General features: G+C 40.5%; 1 protein-coding gene across 1 annotated transcript in view; it reads left to right on the forward strand.

The window, feature by feature from the left end:
* The window catches only part of snrka (SNF related kinase a), a 47,185-nt gene extending 27,193 nt beyond the window's left edge, over positions 1 to 19,992 (forward strand). Inside the window, exons 3-6 of the mRNA XM_053495011.1 lie at positions 5,772 to 5,913; positions 14,410 to 14,622; positions 15,130 to 15,240; positions 16,392 to 19,992. Of these exons, the coding sequence (XP_053350986.1) occupies positions 5,772 to 5,913; positions 14,410 to 14,622; positions 15,130 to 15,240; positions 16,392 to 17,703 (1,778 nt within the window). The 3' untranslated portion in view covers positions 17,704 to 19,992. The remainder of the gene's footprint in view (positions 1 to 5,771; positions 5,914 to 14,409; positions 14,623 to 15,129; positions 15,241 to 16,391) is intronic.
* Positions 19,993 to 21,986: the final 1,994 nt, after the last annotated feature.

Below are 21,986 nucleotides of genomic sequence, written 5' to 3' on the forward strand. Positions count from 1 at the left end.
TTGAGATTGTTTCCATTCCGTACTTTGTCACTTGCGCTCAGGCTCTTAGTGATGAATCCATGTCTCGACTCCAATAATAATTCTCTCTATAAAACTTTCACCTTTCTTAGAGTATCTGTCCAGATTTCCAAACACTTCTGTTTTTGCTCCTCCGTGAGTTGTTTTGACACCAGGTACACCCCCTTAGACCACAAAAAAAAAAAACCAGCTTATCTTTTGTGCAAGTGGGAACATCCGTTTTTGCTTGCACGTCCTCACCTGCACAGCAGTGACAGACGAGACAGTAGCATTGAACGGAAAACACTGGTGAGATAAGTGCTGGTAAGCAGTGTAGAGTGCAGATTATCTTTGACACTTTTGTTAAAACTGCCTAAAAGCTTAGTAGCGACAGTTTTCTAAACATCAACAATAGTCAACAATCAACAATAGTTCTGTAGCAGATCATCTTTTCTAAGAAGTTGCCCTTTAGGACATGTTTCACTGACATTCAGAGACTTGGTGAAATGAAGAAAAACTGTCAAATTATAATAAGTATGAGTTTATTCTTTAGTATGAGGTGAGAGGATATGTTTTATTAAATTCAAGTCTTCCTGTGCGTCCATGGCGTTAGTCAGAGGTGCTAAAGTAAAGCAGCATCAAATCAAGTGGTTGTGTTTATAGATGTACAATAACTAACAGTTAAGCATTATACTTCCTCATTTAAAAAAAAAAAAAAATCTAAATACGCGAGTAAGGGCAACAAGACCAAAAAAAGTATATACAGTGTGCTCTTGTTGCCTTTATTCGCGTATTTAGATTTTTTTTTTTTTAAATGAGGAAGTGTCTTCATTAATTTTCTTTGCCCCTTCCCTGATCAAGTGTATGGAGGCTTTACTGGTGTGTTTGAATGAAACCAGTGGACTGCGTTCTCTTTTGACTAAGCTGCTGTCAGATCTTGTACACTTGCATATCTTGTTGTCGCTCTAATGTTGGTTGAAGCAGCGGTGGAGCGATACAACACACTAGGAGCAGACTGGCACAAGTGTCAAATTCCTGTATTGCTCATTAAACCACCACTGAGGTGCATATGTTTGCACGCGTGCTTTACACCAGTCTTGCTGCTCGTGCTGCTCTGACACGGCAGGAAAGCTTTTAAGGATGAAGCATCCCACCCCCCCACCCTTCATCTCCTTTTTGTTTTCTTTCCTCGTCTCTTCACCCCTTTGTTTTCAACAGATTGTTTTCTCTTCGAGTTGGCACCTCCCTGCTGAAGCTTGGGGGGGAAGAAGAATAACAGGAACGAGTGCTCGAAAGGCAGGAAAACGGAATGGACGTTACGGAGCTATGTTTAGAGCAGCGTCTTCCTGATCTCACCCATGTGCCAGCCAGACGCGGTGCCGTTTGCCCACGGGGTAATTAATCCAGTCTGCTGGGTTGCTATAGCAACACACGGTGCCATCTGAGAGAGGTAGTGGTGGGTACAAGTGTAAGAGCAAAAGGGCACTGGGGAACGGAGGTAAGGTAAGGTGTCTCCAGGAAGTTGCTCTGTTTTACTCACCTTGGCATCCTGTGTGCTTAAGTGAATGCTGAATGTCGGTGTACCTTCACACGCAGGTGCTTTGTTTTGCCCTTTAAGGGTTTTTTGTTTGTTGGTAATTTTTGCAGATCGTGTCATTTTATCCTGGGGGATTACAAATACTTTTACATGCTGGGTTTTAGATGATGCAGCCAACAAAAAACAGCCACTTATGGTTATGTTCATCTTCGCAATGTGGAGCAATTAAAGCTGTTTTTTTTTTTTTACTTTTCTTCCAAACACTCCAGATGAGACTGGATCTTAGAGAATTTGTGCCAAGCAGAGGGTGTAATGTAATTAATGTATAATATAGCTTAAGAAAGTGTTGAAGGCTACATGGTTTAACAGTAACTTTTAACAACTAGCATGTAAATCCTTTTAAAACCTTTGCTTTTTATAAATGTTTTATCTCACAAAATAATCTGGTGATTTATCTTAAGTATAAAAGCACATGCTCTGTAGGTCCGGTCTTGGAAGCATGCTTTTCAGTGTGAGCATGTTGCTTCAGCTCTTGTGTGAAACTGACAGCCGTTCTGCTAAAGCTGTTGTTCATTAAATTTAAATCAGTCGGTCGATTCAGTTCCTAGAACCGAAGGCTTAGTTTTTGTTTCAGAATTGATTCACATTTAAGTATATTTACGTACCCAAATCATTTTAAGATGTATCACAGCTTTGCTGTAAATGCAAACCATTTGCACCTTCCACAATGTATTTGCAGAACACTCGTTTTGTAAAAGTTTTACTTATTCATTGTTGTCTTCGTTTTGAGTCAACGAGCAGGTTGTACAATACTGCCAGCTTCTGGACTGGAGCGTGTAGCAGAAGATTGGAGAACAAAAGTATCACCACTTTGTTTTAAATATTTAAAGTAGTCTTTAATATTTTCAAACTTGGCTAGTAAGTTAGAATTCTTACAATAATCACTGGTGCGGCGGCACGGTGGCATAGTGGCTAGTACTGTGACATCGCGCCGTCAGGGTCAGGATTTCAGCCTCGGGTCTGATTGGAGTTTTTATGTTTTCTCTGTGATTGGTGGGTTTCCACTGAAACGCAAAAAACATGCAGATTAGGTTAATTGGCGTTCCCAAATGTGCTTTTTTTGCGCAAGTGTGTGCACATGAGTGTTTCTGTGCACTATGATGTATTGGCACCCTGTCCAGGGTGAAACCCCACGTTTTTCCCAGAGTTTCCTGTGATCAGTGTTCCTGCGACCCTGTATAGAATAAGCTTTATAGAAGATTAATGAATGAAACCAAAATCGAAAAAAATCTAATCAAAGCATATTCGAATACCAAGGGTGAGGATAGGTTATTAGTCTAAGGAATTCCGTACTATTCTGTACTAGTACACATTTCCGTACTATTATGGCCCTCAGGCTAGTATAAAATACATCTAGAGTAAAGTAATTATGGTGTAAGTCCCTATTTCTGTTGTCAGGTTATTGCGTGTGGCTTCCTGTTGAACGCTGGTCTTGTGGCTGCTCCAGTTTCTGCTCGCTTCATTCTGTGGATTAAAAAACGCCTTCAGATTCCTCCACAATGATGGAGTGATTGAGCAGCAAGCCAGGGCCTGCCTTCACTTTCTACTGCAGTCATTTAAAATTAAACACGAGCGCGGCGGCTGTTGGCCCCGGGGACGCCCCTCTCTTATCTTTAAGCTCACTCCTGTAAGTCCCATGCTCTGCACACGGCTTGTGAAACCTGTAGTGAGAAGTAAAAGGCGTTCGATTCATTTCTGTTTCGTTTTCTGACAGACCGGTTCTGATGCCTGACGTTAGAGCTCATGGAACTGGGACGGGATGTGGTGAGCTCGGTTAAGTCATGCAGTGGTGAGTTTTCCACCACCAGCGTGTTAAGATTTAGCAGCACTGCAGCCTCAGCAGAGCGAGGTGTACATACAGCTACCTGCAGATTTCTCTCTGACTAGGCTGCCAACTGTTTCACAGATGTAAATGCCTGGGAACGTATCCTAGGGGACTTACAAAAATAATAATAAAGAAACAAATAAAGAAAACTAACATGATATGGCTGTGCAGTCTGAGGTGAGCTTTTGTGTGTGAGGCTAAAGCAGTGTTTTTTTTGTTTTTTGTTTTTTTGTTTTTTAAAGAAACAAATTCTAAATGAGTTAGATTCCAGTCATGTCAAATCCAGTGAATAAACAGGTGTCAAAAATATGCTCTGGAGTGCATCATGTCTTATTTTACTGTTTTACTGACATGCAAATGCGCCATTACATGACATAATCTGATACTGGGACATGGTTTAATTTCATTCCCACGGTGTCAAATTGCTGTCAAAACCTCTGATCCTTCTAACACAAACATACTCATCTACCTGACAGTCAAGAGGCATTATAAAACCCACATTTTTACATGTATAGTTTTGGAAATCCTATAAGGGTGGAAGGTTTGGTGGGAAAATTGAATGTGTTTAGTGTCTTTTGGAAACACACTAGCCTTACAATTAGACATGGTCAAGTGGACACAAGATGCTGAGAGACACAAAATAAGTTATACTTTACGATAGCTAAAGACACTCCACCGTTAAAGGAAACCCATTATGAATAATTCACTTGTTATTCATTTTTAGCAGTAGTTCATTTACATACACACTGAAATGCCACATTTGGAGGAGAAGTGAAATAAAGGGACCTTGAATTATGGAAATGTGCTTCATCTGAGGTATGTTTCAGCTGTATGATGTAGGATTAGAAGACACTTTGAGAGACTTGTAAGCTTTTTCAAAGCGCAGACACCACAAGCGGCTTTATGAAGTCAGGATTAGTGTTCAGAAGTTAAGGCTCGTTTATTTTTGTCTGTCAGGTGATTTGTAATATGTCTGTGTAACATACATTAATTGCTTTAACAGCAGTTAAATAACCAACAGTATCTTTACGTGATACTGTAGTAAAATTAAGTGTGCAACTCGGATCCTGTTTTCCTCCATCTTGCGGCAAATGTAATCTAGTCTGTAAGGTTTGGAAATGTATCACTCAAAATATGCAGCGTTAATCGGAAGGTTTCGTCGGGATTTGATCTCTCGTTCTCTGGAAATTAAGATGAAGCATATCATATCAGTTGCATCACTCAGGATGTTGAAATAAATTATTTAAAAGCAGTGAGTGATAATGCAAAAAAAAATCATCACGAGATTGTAGAAATGAAAGCGAGGTGCATCAAATCACATAAAAGGATCTGTTTTTATTTTATTCATTATTATTATTTTAATTTTTTTGAGCAAAATGAGTTGTGCTGTGAGTGACATAATCCGAGTTTTTTTGCAGGTACACTGCTCTATTGCATGCTGAGCCAGATATTTTTATTTTTCCCTATACGTCATTCTGTCAGGAGCCATAAGGAAACCTGCAGCTTGGATTTATTTATTTTTTTCCCCTTTTCCAGCATGTATGGAAAAAAAAACGCAGCAAGAACACTGAGACTGACAGACAGACTGACTGACTGTACCGCTGTTTCCATTAATAGCCGTATGTAGCTCTGGTGCAAATATAGCAGAGGAGAAAAGTGGAGTTCTGTGGGAGAATAAGAGTTCACGTGGGTGTCATTCTGCTCGAGTGCCTCGACTCTGCACTCCTTTTTATTTAGGATCCCTAGTCTTAGCATGTCTATATATTGAACGATATGTTAATAAGACTATGTTAATAATAAACTATGAACAATATGTTGTTGTAAGATACGAACAAAAACAAAACAGTCACTATGATATTTCATGTCTTCTTGACTTCGATGCTTTTGTGCGTTTTGTTAATTGAGTTGTCAGTTTGTTAGGTTCTTTCTCCTAAAATTAAGTCCGGCTAGAAAAAGAGACAGAGGAATCCCTCGAGAAAGAAGACTTAATAGAAATTTTACTCAATTCTTTTGTGCTTCTGTAATTACAGCAGGATTAATTTTAAGTCATGTGCTGGCTAGATTTTAGACCATAGGCAAAATCTAATATACATCCAGGTTAAAAATAATTATTATTTTCATAAATTTAAACTTTACCATTTTCTTATTGCTTTTTTTTATGATTTCAACCTGGCCTTAATACTCTCCAATACCTTTTTGCCTGTATGATGACGTATAATTTGTGTATGTCTTTATCCTTAATCCATAATCCATCCACCTCAGATGAATATCTCTCTGTGAAAGTAATACTTTTCCATTGATATATTTTTACATTTTTATGAACACTGTATGTTTGTGTTTGTTTCTCTGTAGATATCTGGAGTCTAGGCGTGATCCTTTTCATGCTGGTATGTGGACAGCCTCCTTTCCAGGAAGCCAATGACAGTGAAACCCTCACCATGATCATGGACTGTAAATACACCGTACCGACCCACGTCTCCAATGCCTGCAAAGAGTAAGGGTTCCTTGTACATCATCTATGATCTCTGAAGGCATTTCAGCTTTGTGCTTTGGCTCTATATTATTCTAAACTGAGATTTTAAAGCTCGATTGACAAGAAGATAGATATTTCCCCCCCAAGGTGTTGATATAAGTCATAATAAGTCTGATGGTGCCCTCAGTCCCAGCAATGCAGAAGCACCAGAGGTACAAATGCAGGTTTTAGAAATGGCCTTTATGATGAAGACTGACTTTTCCTCAGGCTGTAGTGTTGTGTAAACTCAGTGCACCCCAGAATAATAATATCTGCTATTTGTTCCCCATAAATCACACCACCCAAGTGAGATGTACTGCACAGACATTAGGACAAAGGGCAAAGTGTGCATGTTCAAAAATGCCATGTTTACTGTTTCTGGATCTACTTGAGCTGCTTTTTGAATGTAATTCTAGTGACACCTCTATACAAAATCTAGTAAATGAGCATAATAATAATAATAAACATTTAAAATGGAGCATGCAGCTTAATTGAAAGATTTTCTGTAGTCTAACGTGTATATTTAAACTAAAACACAATGTACAGACATGCTGATGTAGTCTGTATATGTATAAATCAATGTACTGATCATGGCCAAAAACCTAGTGATTGTTTATTGTTTTTCCCAATAAAAACACATTTTTTCATAGACAAGCTAAGGGTATAGAAATGCTTCCAATCCTACACTGGTGGATTTCGAACGGAATATACACGTTGTAGTGATCCGGATCACAATGACTATGGGTGGTCCACCTCGTAGCATCGCATTTCTGCTTTTCTTCTTCTACACCTCCATTTTGGAATTGACCCCATGAGTAACATAAACCAAGACTGGAGTGGTGGCTCAGGTGGCTGATGCGCTTGGTTGTTGGTTTGGGGATCTGAGGATTCGGATTTAAGCCCCCCTTTCGGTGATAGCCACACCCCTCTATACTACTTAGCCACTGCATGCAGTGTCGGTCCCCCAAGCCCAGTTAAAATGGGAGGGTTTCGTCAGGAAGGGCATCCGGCGTAAAAATCTGTGCCAAAGTTGTGTGCGGATCGAAGGGTCTGCTGTGCCGACCCCTTGAGGGAGGCAGCCGAAAGTACGTTTTAATGAACATAAACTAAAATTACTAAATGAAGCAAAGACTAACAGAACAAAGTGTGAAAGTGACTCAGCTAGGTGGCATGGAAACCCCAACATTAGGTAGTGGTCACTTGAAACAGGACTATAAATCTGATTTAATCCTTTGTTGTTGTTATTATTATTATTATTATTATTATTATTTTGGAGGAAAAGTCAAGAATGACCCTCTTGCGTGCGAGTGTGAGATGAGGCACAGGCACACAGGAGACAGACACAGTAATGGTGGTGCATCCTAAAAAGCGCTTCACTTTCGTCTTCAGTTGTGTTTGACTTTTATATTATATTCAAGCCATCTTGGAGTTAAATGTACCGTGTGCAAGTCCACTTAAAAGGGTGATCACGATACAGATTATACACGCTATGCAAACGTGCCCAACTTTGGCGTCCAGAGCACTGGAGGCTGTAGTGCTTAAGCACCCTTAGAACAGTGGAGAGTCTGAGCGCTGCTTTGAAAACAGCCCCTGAGCTACAAATATATCTGTAATAAATAATCTGCGCTCGCAGCATTGACCTTCCCTGTGTGTTCCGTTGAGTACGCCCGTCTATTTGAATAGTCAAAACAAAAGTACACTTTGTAATATGAATGCAGATTTCCTCTTGTCTTTGGTTCCGTTAATAGAGTTGTGAAAGCTGTGGTGTTGTGAAAAAGGAAAACACATCCGTGTTCGACACGAGTCCTTCGCCGGGGCCCGCCGTCTCCAAAGAATTTAACACATTTTCAAAATCCAGACATTAATAAAGTAGGACGGCATTCTGACATGTTGAAAATTGTAAACAAGTCGCAGCTGTAAGACTATGAGTCGTTTGCATACTTCCACTCAGAGTGAAGTTTTTAATATTCTGGCAGGAGTTCATGTTAGGACCCTTTGGATTTCCCGTCATGTTTTTTGAAGGCTGCTTTGCCTGGTTGTTTATCACGTATCGGTGAAACAGTAAGGCTGATGAACATTTTACAGTTTATCTTTTTCCCAAGATGGATTAGTACTTCCCTAAATAGATTTTATTTGTATTTATTAATAATTCACTCAGACATTTATATTACACCCTGCATCATCGTCGCATCCAAATTCTCACTGTTGGTGTTGGATTGTTTGGGACATCGGATCTAAACGTGGGTTCTGTAAACTCCCTTGCCCTTTTAAAATACCTGCAAACAGTGGTGGAAAAGACAATTTATATATTATTATAAAATAGTTGTGCATTCATTTATAATAAAAAAAAAAAGTTCATGCATATTCAATAAAGTTATACTAGTTATTAGTCTGTTAAACTAGGTATGAGTAAAATGGGTTTAAGTCAAGTCTGTGTAATTTGTCGATTTTGTATTCTGTTCAAAACTAATACACACACATTTATATAATGAAATTACTAATTGATAAGTTATAATATATTCCTTAAATAATTGTGTCCTGAGTACATCTGTGGCGTTTGTGATTTCGCAGTTAAAGGGCCACCAGGTTGCAAAAAAAAAAAACATCAAAAAGGAAGAAACCCTGGCTTAAGACATTTGTTAAGGTTTTGTAACTAACAACGTTAAGGCGTTTGTCTGCTGTTTGTCTCTGGTAACAGTGGCGGCCGTTGATTGCGGTTATTTAGCTCCATTTGCCTTTGATTTACCCACAATTATTCACGTGTAAGCTTTCACGTGTACGTTGCCTTACTTGGTGTCATTCCTGTGGTTTGGCTTGGCCGGCTCTCTGATGCATCAGTAACGATCCAAATGGCATGTCTGCCTCTCTAAATATTTGTTGCATGACTAAAGCAAGTGCTTCCTGCCACTTTTCCATGTTTCTGACCACTCTTCAGGACTTTCCTCGGGCTCTTCACCCTGTACTATGCATGAAATTAAAGGCGGACAGCGGCGTTATCTGAATGCAGCAATCCTGTAACTCATTACACCACTGCTGGAAGTTATGTAATATCTGTTCTGTACAGGGTGTGTCCTCTTGCATCTCAGAAAATTAATGTCTTTGTGGTTCTTTTTTGCGCTGCAGTGTTTATTTTGGCTTCCTGCCTGTAGCTGTAGCATGATGTTGCAGCTCTAAGGGCGAGCATATCGGACGAACGGGTTAAAGTCTCTCACTTCGTAATAGACGTCTTTGGCTTCACTTTTGCACAATAGAGGAAGTTAACTGAAGTATCTGCTCACACTTTGTTAATAACCTTCCACTTAGATCAGTCAACTAGGAGTACAAAAAAAAAAAGAATGTAGAGAATACAAAGAACATTTTAAAGGTGTTTTAAGATGTACTAGCTCTGACTAACAATCGCTTTGTACATCCCTCATATTGCACAAAATATACTAGATTCATTTTAAGGCTGCATAAGATGTGTGACTGACATGGCCATCTGTTTTAAAAAAGTGCTTGTGGCATTTTTTTTTTCCTTATTTTCGTGAAATTTGGTCACCCGCTAATTCCCACACACCGGCCAGCTCTCCTTGTCACACAGCAGCTACCAACTGGGGAGGCTGGAGACTAACACATGCTTCCCAGGAGACACTTGAAACTAGTCAACCACTTCTTTCAACTTGTTGCTAATGCTGCAGCTCAGAGCAGCACACACACACACACAGGAAAGCTCTATCCATTCTCTTTTGTATACATGAGCTTATCGATGTTATTGCCAAGGGTGAGATCTCCTGAGGATAGAGGAACCGATCTTCTGTTGTGTTCACTTTTCAGTACAGATTCTCCCTCAGCTGGATTTTTACTCTTTGCTGTTTGGAGAACACATGGCCTTCGAGAACGCACAACCCTAATCTTTTTTTTTTTTTTTTTTTTTTTTTTTAAAACTAATAGCCGAAAAGATGTTTGTGTCTTTGTGTTAGATTTTTTACCCCCAGAGTGTAAGAAAGTGTTGTTTATTAGTAGTTAAAGATTTTATTAGGTCTTGATCATAGGCCAGCATTCAGGCCCCTTATTTACAGGTTCCACTGAGTTATGATGTAACTGGGAAATGTATTAAATGATGGGTTAGGGCCATTTAACTATATATGTATAATATAGTCTATATCTAGAAGACCTGAAATGAAATCTGTAACTACTAATAAACAACACTTTCTTAGACTCTGAATCACTGATTTTACAAAAGATAAGAATAAGATAAGTGTAAACCTACATCAGTCTGATGCTTCTTTTTACATCTCGGCTGGTAGAATTGGGTACAGCTGGATTGTGGCTGATCATTTACTTTGTTAGAAGTGCAGCTCATACGTCTCCCTCTCCGTTTAGAAATGTCTGAGATCACAGAGGAAAATCTTGAGTTCTCATGGTAAACTCTGTTAGTAAACTATAAATAACTGTTGAGTGCTTCAGGCAGCAGTCCCACACTGGTCATCCGTTTCCACTTGAGAAGATAATGAGGATGTGTTTATAGTCTTCAGGAAAAGAGGAAGAATAATGATGTTTGGACACTTTCTTTTGCTGACCGTGTCCATTTAGCATAGCAGTTGTGTGAATTATGTAATGACAATGACATGAAAATAAAAAGATATATGAATAAAAACCCCTGAAATGCTACAGTAGGTGTGTTTACATTAGGGAAGGGAAATTACCAGGAATCATCCGATACAATATTATCACAATACATAAGTGATGGTTCGATTTGTATCAATTTGTACAAATAATTTGCTTAGGATGCTGTGTGAAAAGTTTAAACTGCACCCTCTGAACGATTGTAAAAAGACAATATTTTTCCACTTCAAATGCAACAGTCAATAAAAAAAGTATTAAAAATTGGTTACACAAATGTATTTTCATACAAAAGAATTGTAATGCATAACTAAATTCAATCCTGCATCTTTAGTTTACATAGACTCTAATATTCCCCAAGCATTAAAATAATTGACTCTGCATCATGTAAACCTTACTCTAAACATTTTGACCTGATTCGGCCCAATCTGTGTAAATTTTCATTCAAAATTAGGGGTGGGTATAAACTTTTGATAATCAGTAGGTAAATATTAGCCGTGTAAATACGTGATCCGATTGTTTCTCTCTTGTTAAAATACATATATTCATATATTCATTTTGTGCGTGCTTGCTCTGTGTGGTGGTCTTGGAAAAATTTGCTTCCATTCCTGGTCGGTGAGATGTTAGAACAGCAGTCTTCCTCCTGTGTTTACTTTAGATTTTTATCCATGGATCTTTGACTGAGGAAGAGAAAACTGATTGGCACTGCGCATCATGTCTAACCCAGTCACAGGCGAGGCCGAATTCATATAACCGATCACAAAACAGGAGGCGAGAAAAAACAGAAATGATGAAGGAACATGCTACTTCAGTTAGATTTCTGTCAGGTTAAACTCTTCACAGCAGGCAGATCCACTTTGCACATGTCGACAAAGTTATGTTCTGATTAAGAACTTTTTGCATGTAAACACAAATCGTAATTGCCCAGCGTCCACGTAAACAGTCAAGCTGGAGTCTCTAATCGGATCGTTTTCAATCTGATTGAAGAAATATTGTCGGTGTAAACATGGCTAATGCTAACATTGTGTTCTAACTCAGGATCTTGGTTCAGAGATGATGTTTGTGTGACTGAGAGCTCTGGATGGACAGTTGCTGTTGGTCTGTGTTGGTTAACCGTGCTGTAGAACAGCTTTACATATTCCATTTCAGTCTTCATAAATATCAAACCAATCTGTTACCTTTACACTTTTATCGCAGATGTGTGATAAAAACCTTATTTGGAAGGGATTCAGATACAAATTGCCAACGTTGCTTTCTGAACTTTGCCCTTTTCCCCCAGTAAACTGTGTGATGCATTTCATCATGCACCTGTTAGGTCCTTCATCTTTTGACCCTCGATACTTGTCTGCCTGTATTATCAGAATTGAACGAAAAGCACTGAAAGGACAGAACGCATTTTTTTTAGATGACAATTAAATATGCATTTGTGACAAAAGTCAAAGTGATTATATGAAACCATGTTCAGGGGCTCCTTGTTTTTTTCATAGTCAGGGACGCCTTTAACTGCAAAATAAATGCTATGGACCATCTTTGTGCATATTTATTTTTGTGTAAATTATGCTTTGCTATTGTTGGGAGAATCAAAAGGAGACTTTCTAATTGCCATTATTTTGTGACGGGACATGATTTATATTTTTGAGATATTGTGCGTTAAACCCGTTCAGTGACCGACTAAGTAGGAGGATAACCAAAAAGTAAAAATAAATGTGTTATCAATATTATTTCCAGCACTGTAGCAAAATCTCCTTAGGGTAATTAAGTAATCAATTGTATGAAGTTCTGAGTTCATAGACATTTTGAGTTCATAGAATGCTCTGGTTTTCAGTCATTTTATATATATAAAAAGTAATGCCCACATATATATATATATATATATATATGTGTGTGTGTGTGTGTCTAGATTCTAGATTTAATTCTATCAGATTAATTCAATCACAGTGTCTCCAGGTGTATTTGTGTTTCTTCGTGTTTGAGCTGGAAGCGAGGCCATTTAGCAGACCTCTATCTCACCAGCACGTGCAGCTCCTTAAATTGAAGGCTTACAACAAATCCGGGCCTATTGTCAGTTGATGAGCGTAATTAGAGCAATTGAGCAACCTCGTTTCTTTCCAAAAGACCACAAGATTTTCAGATAAGAAATGCATTTTCCCCATCAGGCTCTACCGAAGTGCTTCAGATCAGGGAAGAGATTGAGTGTTTCAGAGGTGTGTAAATGTGGAAGAATTGATATGGGCTCGTATATAAGTAAGTCGGCAGCTGCGGCCTACTGCATGAACTCATTGTAGGACTTTTGTTGTGCTCCTTTGATTCGATTCTTGGCTCATTAAAATGGGAAGCTGCATGTATTATCTCGACCAGCTGTTCACCTGACACGGGCAGGTGTGTTGAAATTCTTTGTAGCAGAGCACTGGTATTGTCACCCTCCCGTAGCCCGAGAGGTTACGTGCCAGCACAAAGTCAGCGCAGTGTTGGGTGAAAGGTGAGGCTATAAGATGACGGGCGTTATATTAGCACTGTGAATCACACCAGTAGTCTGACTCGCTCGCTATCTTTGTTTGATTCTACTCAGAGCCATCGACCAGCGCGCTATTTTAAGAAAACCGAACCAAGAACATGCACATGCTTACGATCTAACACCCGTATGAGCTGTATCTTTAGTAGATTACTCGACTATCGATACTGGGCATGATGAGGGGCTAAATGTGAACCCCATTATTTAGTGTCTACTCCGTGATTATACTCCTCTGGTGGCTACAGCCTTGGCAAGAGGAGCTGATGACCACAGTTCCTGAAATACTCCAGAGGAGGTTTGTGCCATAGCCTGCATACTTAATGCTGAACAAAATGTGTCGTGTAGGAACAGCGAGATTAACTGAAACGGCGGCTAATAAAAAGCCTTAAAATAAATTGGACCCCATAACTGATGACTTCAGCATCTTGGCTCATTTTTTTGGCGGTATTTTCTTTACGTAGTGTTTATCTCTTTCACCTTTTTTAAGATGGTAAACGCTCCAGCTCTCGAGTAAAGCAGTCCGACCGTTGTACGCTCATGAAACCTGAGCTGCGGTTTTCTGTGGAGTTGTAGTTTTGGCATTGTACATGTGCTGAATGCTGAAGGCCCGCTGCCTGTCTGCTCACAAAGCCTGAAACCCCCTGCTGTTTTTTTACACGACTCATTTACACTTCTCGCTCCTGTCAATTCTCACTGACTACTGAGTCTGTAAAGGCTTTCAGTGGCTCAAGAGAGTTTTTCAGAACCGCCAGCTAATTTGTTTATGTTAAATAGGAACGTAGTTGATTACCGATCAACTACCGATGTATGATGTTATAATTAAATGTTTGGTTTTATGACAAATATTAGAAATCACATTTTAAAAACAAACTGTACAGATGCGGTCGGCTAGCGTCACTTGGTTTGGAGGAAACACGCGATAGTTTTCGGCCCCTCTCGGCTGAGTGGTAGAAGTACTCTTAATGTGGGAGCCCCATAGTGACGGGGAGGAATGGGACACGACTAAATTATTTTTCTTCGCTGCAATAAAACATTTAAATTTTGAAGAAGTATATCTGTGAATGATTCAGAAAGTGGAACACTTAGTGAAGCTGGGGATTGTATGTTTTTATCTCTTATAACTGTATTCATAGTGAATAATAATTCTCACTGAATTCTTGCGTTTTGTTTCGATCATGGAACCAGTTCTAAACCCTGTGGACTGATTAAAGTCAAGCTCTGGTCACTCATGGAGTGAAACGGAAGTCGCACATCTATGGAAATATCAGCCGAGTAAAAAAATTTAAGTGACATTAAGATGACTGGTGGTGCTAAATAAACCTGATATATATTTTATTAATTTATTTTTTCCTTCCTCCTAACAGTCTGATAAATCGGATGCTGCAGAGGGACCCCAAGCATCGTGCCTCTCTGGAGGAGATCGAGAGCCACGCGTGGCTGCAGGGAGTCGATCCGTCTCCAGCCACCAAGTACAGCACTCCGCTGGTGTCTCACAAGAACCTTTCTGAGGAAGAACACAACTCCATCATCCAGCGCATGGTGCTCGGAGACATCGCAGATCGAGAGACCATCATTGAGTAAGTGCGCATACAGCACGGTCCTGTTCAGAACAGATTCCTCGCTAGTAGTTTGGATTTTTTTTTTTTTGTACTCCAAGCGTGAGAAAACAGCTGATAACTGAGTATATCTTCAGAGTATAAGAGATTTCTGCCCTTCTTTGTGTTCGAGCTCTCAATAAAACTGCCCTGTTTAATGTCTACTGTTTGTTTATTATCATGTCATCTCCGAAGAGCAGAAAGGAGGGACTGCAAATATGCTCGAGCCGCTCCTAGCACTGGAACCATGCTGAGGACATGCCAGCTTCATTACATCTGCATTAAGAAGGATCTGAGAAATCAGCACGCATGCTTATTTATAAAAGCCCTCTATTTTTAGCCAGGCATGTTTGAGCAGAATAGTAGAGTCAGGCAGCGTTATCATCACTGGTGTACTTATAGGATAGCATCCTAGTGGTCTGAAAATTCTTTACTTGCTCTCTTTATATCACTTTCTATCCTTCTAAGTACGTTTTTCTGTCTCTTTAGAGCTTTAGAAACTAACAAGTACAACCACATCACGGCTACCTACTTCCTGCTGGCAGAGCGGATCCTGCGGGAGAAATCCTCCAGCCCCAGCAACATCAAAGCCCATTTCAGGTACGGATAATGACCAGTTTTTTGGCTCTGCACTGCCGTGGAACCCAGTAGTGGAGCTGTAGCTTTACTCAAACTGAGTACAGACTCCTCAACAGTCTTCAGGTGTAATGCGTTCACAAACTGCCCGAGCTCTCACCGTCTCCCAGAATGTTTACATCCTGTGCTTTAATTTCTGAGAGAGTCTATCCAGAGCAGGGCTTGAAAGCACACCTGTACAGTATCATGCTAGCTAGATCAATTGATGGCACACATTTGCCCCAAGATGCCCCTCTTCAAGGAACAGGGTTTACTTATAGCTTTCTTCCATGGGGGGGATGTCAGGATTTGTCTCCTAATGCACATGGAGGACAGACAGCATGTTTCTCCTTCTAGTGCTGTGCAGGGGTGATGAATGTGTTAGAGGACTATAAAATTGGTTTATACTGACCTAGAAAAGCAGAGCTACTGCCTTCTGTCTAAGGTACTGTAGGAGAAAGGAACTGAATTGTTAACTGTTTGATTCCTCAAGTCTTTTTTTGTTTAAATCAGAATGTTTTCTAGAAAATATGTATGATGAGATAAATAGTAGCAGCTGTTTGTGTGTGTGTGTGTGTATATGTTTGTGTGTGTATGTATGTGTGTATATATATATATATATATATATATATATAATATAAAAATTTATGCTTGTGTTGCATTTCTTGCTTTGTACTTTGACATGAGCAAGGTGCCCTGTTTGGCTTGTCGCCGTGTCAACAAAGCTTAGTATTGTTGATAAAGGTTTGGCAGTGGTTATGAAAACCTAGCAACATAAATGCAACTCTGTACTGCAGGGACTGTGATTATGACTCTGTTGGGTCATGTAGCTTCAAAGGCTTTCAACAGTGTGGAAACAAACCCGTTACAAACCCATTACAGTGCACCTTGTTTACCACCGAGGCTAAAATAGATCCTGGAGCCTAAACGTGTTCTAGTGGTTCGACCCGAAGCTCAGTTCTGTAATTGTTATAGGCATGAAAAACAGTCGGCTCTGCCTCTCTTACTGGTGTGCTTGAGTCATTTTAGTCATTCCGGAATAGATGGACTGTATACGTCACTTATTCAGTCATATGACTAAATCAGGAAGCGAGGTTTCATCTCTTGATTTATATTTCTGCTTCTATTCTTTATAGGCAGTCTTGGCCTACTAAAACTGACATGCACCAGGATATTGAGGATAGTCTGGCGGCCTCCTCCATCTCCCACGCAGGGGGTCCACAGTCTCCAGCTCGAAGTGTTGAGAACCTGCTGAACGGTCACCGTAACAAAGGACTCCTGGATCTGAGCCGGCGGGAGGAGAGCAGCGAGGCCTGCGGCACTGCCGCTTACCCCGGCCAAGTGACTTCTCTCACCCAAAACCCCCTGAAACCGAGCACCACCGCTCCTCCTGCCGCATCCTCAGCCAAGCAGAGGACATGTCTTTTCCGTGTGGAGGAGGACGAGGAGGAAGAGGAGGAGCAGGAGCCAGCGCCACTCCCCATGCAGGTGATCCTACGCCGCAAGCCGCCGTCCGTCACTAACCGGCTGACGTCGCGCAAGAGTGCACCGGTGCTCAACCAGATATTTGAAGAGGAAGGCGAGTCGGATGACGACGACTTCAACATGGATGAGAGTCTGCCACCCAAGCTAAGTCGCCTCAAGATGAACATGACATCACCGGGTACAGCGCAGAAGCGCTTCCGACGGAAAAGCCAGGGCCGCGGCTCCAGCTGCTCCAGTTCAGAGACCAGCGATGACGATTCAGAGAGCCACCGCCGCCGCCTCGACAAAGAGTCGGGCTTCACATACAAATCGAACCGTAGGGACAGTAGAGAGGGGCCACCTGGAAATTCAGGGGGCAACGGAGGGGGTGGCAGCAGTGGCGGACAGAGCAAACCTTCAGGGGAGGGTAACTCGGGACCAGACAGGGGTGGGAATGGCGGAGGCGGTGGAAGTGGAAACGCAGGAGAGGGAGGAGGTTCTAAAGGACAGGGAAGCCCTTCGAGCTGCTCCAGCGGCAGTAGCAACCCTTCCTCAGGTTCCACACGAACTGCAGCCCGGAGCACAGGAGAACTGATGGAGAGCCTGAAGCTCATGAGTCTCTGCTTAAGCTCCCAGCTGCAGCATCGGCGTTCAGGAGGAGGAGGAGGACGCTTCATCATGGATCCACAGAGTCTTTCCAGCGTCAGGGTGCAGGAAAAGTCTTCGTGGAAGATGTGCATCGGCTCTACAAGCAGCCTGGAAAAGACTCTGAACGTGGGCGGCGGGTTAATGAACCGTTACCCGGACCAAACAACAGCCATGCTGAATGAACTGGCGCTGGCCAAGGAGAACAACCTGAACTTAAAAGCCAACGTGCTTCAGCTACCTCTGTGTGAGAAAACGATCTCGGTGAACATCCAGAGGAGCCCCAGGGACGGGTTGCTCTGTACATCGGCCCAGGCCAGCTGCTGCCAGGTCATATGATGGTAGATCACATGACCAGACCTCATAGTCGATTTGCTCCTATCGCTGCATTTGTAGCATAATAATGATTTGAAAACTCCTGTAGCTTTGTGTGATCTTTCCCAACCTCCTGTCGTCCTAATCACATTCTTTCAACTTATTTATTGATTTCCTTTTTTTTGTTCTCTGGACCTCTTGGGTTTTATGAGGTGCACACTGCTAGCCTTCTTACCACCTCTTGTCTAAGATTGTGTCATTTTTTTAGTCCCCTTTACTGTTTTATGTTTTCTTCTGATCCCATTGGTAAACCCCCCCCCCCACACACACACACAAACCCAACCAACCAATCAACCTTTTTCTTTGCAAACATTTCTTTTGCCTTTTTTTTTTTTTTCCTTTAACATCTCCTGAACTGATAAGCTCTTAAGATGGTTTACATGGTTTGGTTTTGGCCGGTCAAATCAAACAGAACTGTAGATTTTTTTATTTAATGATAAAATGGAATATTTAATAAAGAGAAATAAATATGACCAAAAGTGTGACAGAGTAGCACCCGGTAGGTCGTATGAGCACTTAAAAACTTTACGTGTAAACAGTGCTACAATCACACTCCGAGTTCAAACCTTGCAATGAGAAATCTAAGGGGAAGCTAGTATCTAATAGTCTGCCTTTTCTGATGTCTTAAACAAATTGAACAATTCATAATTTCTCAGCCCTTGATCGAATTACACAGTAAAGTTTTCCTATGCAGGTTTTAATAAACTATGTGATTTGAGTTCCCTGCAAAGGGCTAAAAACGTCAATTCATAGTTTAACGTTTCCCTCAAAGTGGTGTCAGCTTTTTCTCCTGAGCATTAAAAATTTTACCATAGATTTTAATTTCATTAGTTAACCAAATCCACTTTTCTGGTATAAATAATAATAAGCCACGTTTTCAACATAATCTCAAGGTTTAGATACAGTAAACTAAAAGAAAAAAACCAGATTTCTTTGGTGATGAAACTATGTTTTCCGTGTGCAATCAGCAGCTATTTTTAATTCTACATGCCAATAATCAGATAATGAAGAGCGTCCTGGTAGGACAGCTGTACAGGACACACAGGAACATTGATGCGCTCTACAGAGTGCTGGAGCTCTGCTCATTATATTGGCACGGTTTGGCTCTGTTCTCTAGTTTGAGTTTAAACAGATGGTTTAATTCTGTGAAGAGGTTCTGAGTAGTAGTAATAATAATATTTAGTATCTTTATACAGGAAATCATTTCCTATCTACTGCTGAGCTCCAGATCCCAACTGTTCTGACCTCACTCACTTTGTCTGTAGTTCGTAAAAACTCTTCAGTTACTGTAACTACCAGTCTTCAAATAAGACTGGCCTCAGATGCCTATAGGGTATGTAAATACCTTTTTAAAAGATTTTTTTCCTTGTTTGTTTGTTTTTTAAAGGACTGCTGTTTTAACATGTGCTGTGTTGAATACAGGCATCAGGCTGGTTTTTCGAGTTAAAGGGTGCTGAATTTTCACCTGGCTCTAAATCTCACGTACAGCTTAAAACACATCGAGGGATATAATCGCTCATTCAGGCAACAGATAATAAAAGAAGCAGGCCGTCTAAAACCTGGTGCAAAAAACGCTGTACAGAGTCCAGGCTGAATCAGAAAGAGCGAGTAGAGTCTTGAGATATTTTAAGGGCATTGGCAATAAGCTATAAGTTGCAGCTATTTGTAAATATATGTTTTTTTTTTTGTTTGTTTTTGTTTGTTTTATAATATGTACAGCCATAGAATGGCTCACTTGACCGAAAAAAAAAAAAAGAGAATTATCTTGAGTATTTTTTTTTTTCCTTTTTAAACAATAAGGTCTGTAAATAAAGATGTAAATACAGCACGCACTCTGTAAAACCGCCGCAGCAGCATCAGCAATCTGGTTCCTAGCTGTAATATAGCTTTACTAGTCGTAAGTGTCTCCAGTAAATTTAGCCATGTTGAAAAAGCAAACAGTGCTATATTCATAACGTCGGTCTCAGACTTTGTCCTGCGCTGATGTAAACAGGTAAAATGATCACGTGCATGTGTTGAACGTTCAACATGATTGATTGATCCATGGACGTCGAAAAGGAAAGAGAACTGCCACAAGATATTACTGGACCAAAATTGTGTACTAAAAAAAAAACTAAAAAGAAAACAGCAGTAAAGAAAAGCAAAAATGATTAAATGTTCTGTTGTTAAAACTTGTCTTCACAAGTTATATATTTATATAGTTATGGTCATGTCCAAAAAATTAAATGTTGTGGTAAATGTCTTTAAATTTGGGCTTGGTGTGTGTGTGGTTTTTTTCTTCCTTTTTTCCCCCCCAGTACATGCAGTTTGAGCTCATATGTCACACTAACACACAGACGATATTTGTTTAATCTGATTAAAATCTGATCAGATATGTATTTACATGCACAAAGCATTTCATCAGAATATCTTTTATTCACAAGTGGTTCTGCTCTTTTCAAAACATATATAGTCATCCATGATTAGTTAGATGCTTTATTATGTGTGAAAAGACAAGCCAGTCAGAGCTCTCCCCTCAGACGGTGACTCAGTGAGTGAAAGTGAAGACAGCTGGGGAAGAGTCTCTCGTTCATGGTTTACAGCTCTGGAATTGATGTAAAAAAAATTCCCAGGAAAGTCATCAGTTCACCTAGTTTTACTTCCATGTGAGACCAATGTACAGATAGAATGTATTCATTCCGACAAGAGAGAAACAATCTGATTAAGTGTTTACATGGCTAATATTTACCCATCAAATCTACCCATCACAGGTTCATCAACACTCCTCCCATTCACACTGATTGGGTCAGACTGTTCTGATTGAGGTGTTTACTTGATGCATATTTATTACAGTTGGGTAATTAATCCCATTATTGGTTGAACATTAGGGTTCCTGTAAATATACATATTGAGATCTTCAGTGGCTTTAGAAAAAAAAAAAACTGATTATGGGCAGGTTGCGATGAAATCATAAAAAAAAAAAATGTAGCTACTGCAAACAGACTAAATTAAATTTCTATATTTAATATTTTACTTGGGCAGCACAGTGACTTGGTGTTTAGCTCTGGGGCTCCACACCTCCAGGATCGAGGGTGCGTTCCAGCCTGAGATCTGTGTGCATGTTCTTCCTGTGCTGGGTGGGTTTCCTCCGGGTACTCCAGTTTCCTCACCACAGTCCAAAGACATGCAGATTAGGCTAATTGGTGTTTCTAAATTGCCTGTAGTGTGTTCTGTGATGGATTGGCACCCTGTCCAGGGTGTACCCAGCTTTGTGACCTTTTAGTCTCCTAGGATTGGCTCCACTCCCCCCTTACCCACTGAGCCCCCAACCCCACCCCCGTGACCCTCTACACACAAATTTCTTTTGCTTGGCAAAAACTACATATGGGTTTCACTCTGTGTGGTGCACAACTGGGTTTTTCTCCTATAAACATGCAGTAGCAGTCCATAGACATCACTATAGTGGGATGTGAAAGAATCAGATGTAAAGACCAGGCAGTAAGATAATGTTAATAAAGTTGGCATATATTACACAGCAGTCTTGATTTTTTTTTTGTTGTTGTTGTTGTTGCTGCATTACAGTTCTTTATCATTTTCTTCTCCAGATGTTTGCAGTCAGGTGTAACAGCTAATTTTAAGATTTTTTATATATAAGTATCCCTTGAAGGTTTTTCACTCACTAAAGCCTAAGCCGAGTCGCCGCTTTGCCCGGCGTTCCTGCTGCGAGTTCTGCCCTGGCACAGAGAAGTGAAACATGACGTGATTTGGCAACCCGCAAAACGCTGCTGTTGAAAGGTTTCCTATACTGATTTACTACCAACATGTGGGCTGCCAGATTTCTCGAGTATCCTAGTGCCTTCCAAGGCCATCAGAGACTTAGACACATGTATGCAGTGTGTTCCACCTCGTCTGTGTTCCCACACAGTGTGAGTAAATGCCAGAAGGAGGGGATGAGTTCTGCCCTACTTAACACTGCCTTGCACTTTCTGATGCTCTTTCACACCGTTTCACATGGTGTGTGTGTGAGTGTCACCCAGCCCGCAGCGCTTTAGGATGACATTTGCTGCTTCAAACATGATTCTACACGCTGCAGGACTCGTCTAAGTGATAAATAAAAACTTTACTGAACATACACACTGATGTCAAAAAGACAGTTCGGTTTAAAAAACAAACAACCTGCCACAGGTAAGAAGTTGTGGAATAGACAGAGAACCTCCTGTATGTAAATGGATTATAGACTAACAGTTTAGCTGTACTTTTACCTGCCA

This window comes from Clarias gariepinus, chromosome 4, assembly GCF_024256425.1.
Source record: "Clarias gariepinus isolate MV-2021 ecotype Netherlands chromosome 4, CGAR_prim_01v2, whole genome shotgun sequence".
Lineage (NCBI taxonomy): Eukaryota > Metazoa > Chordata > Actinopteri > Siluriformes > Clariidae > Clarias > Clarias gariepinus.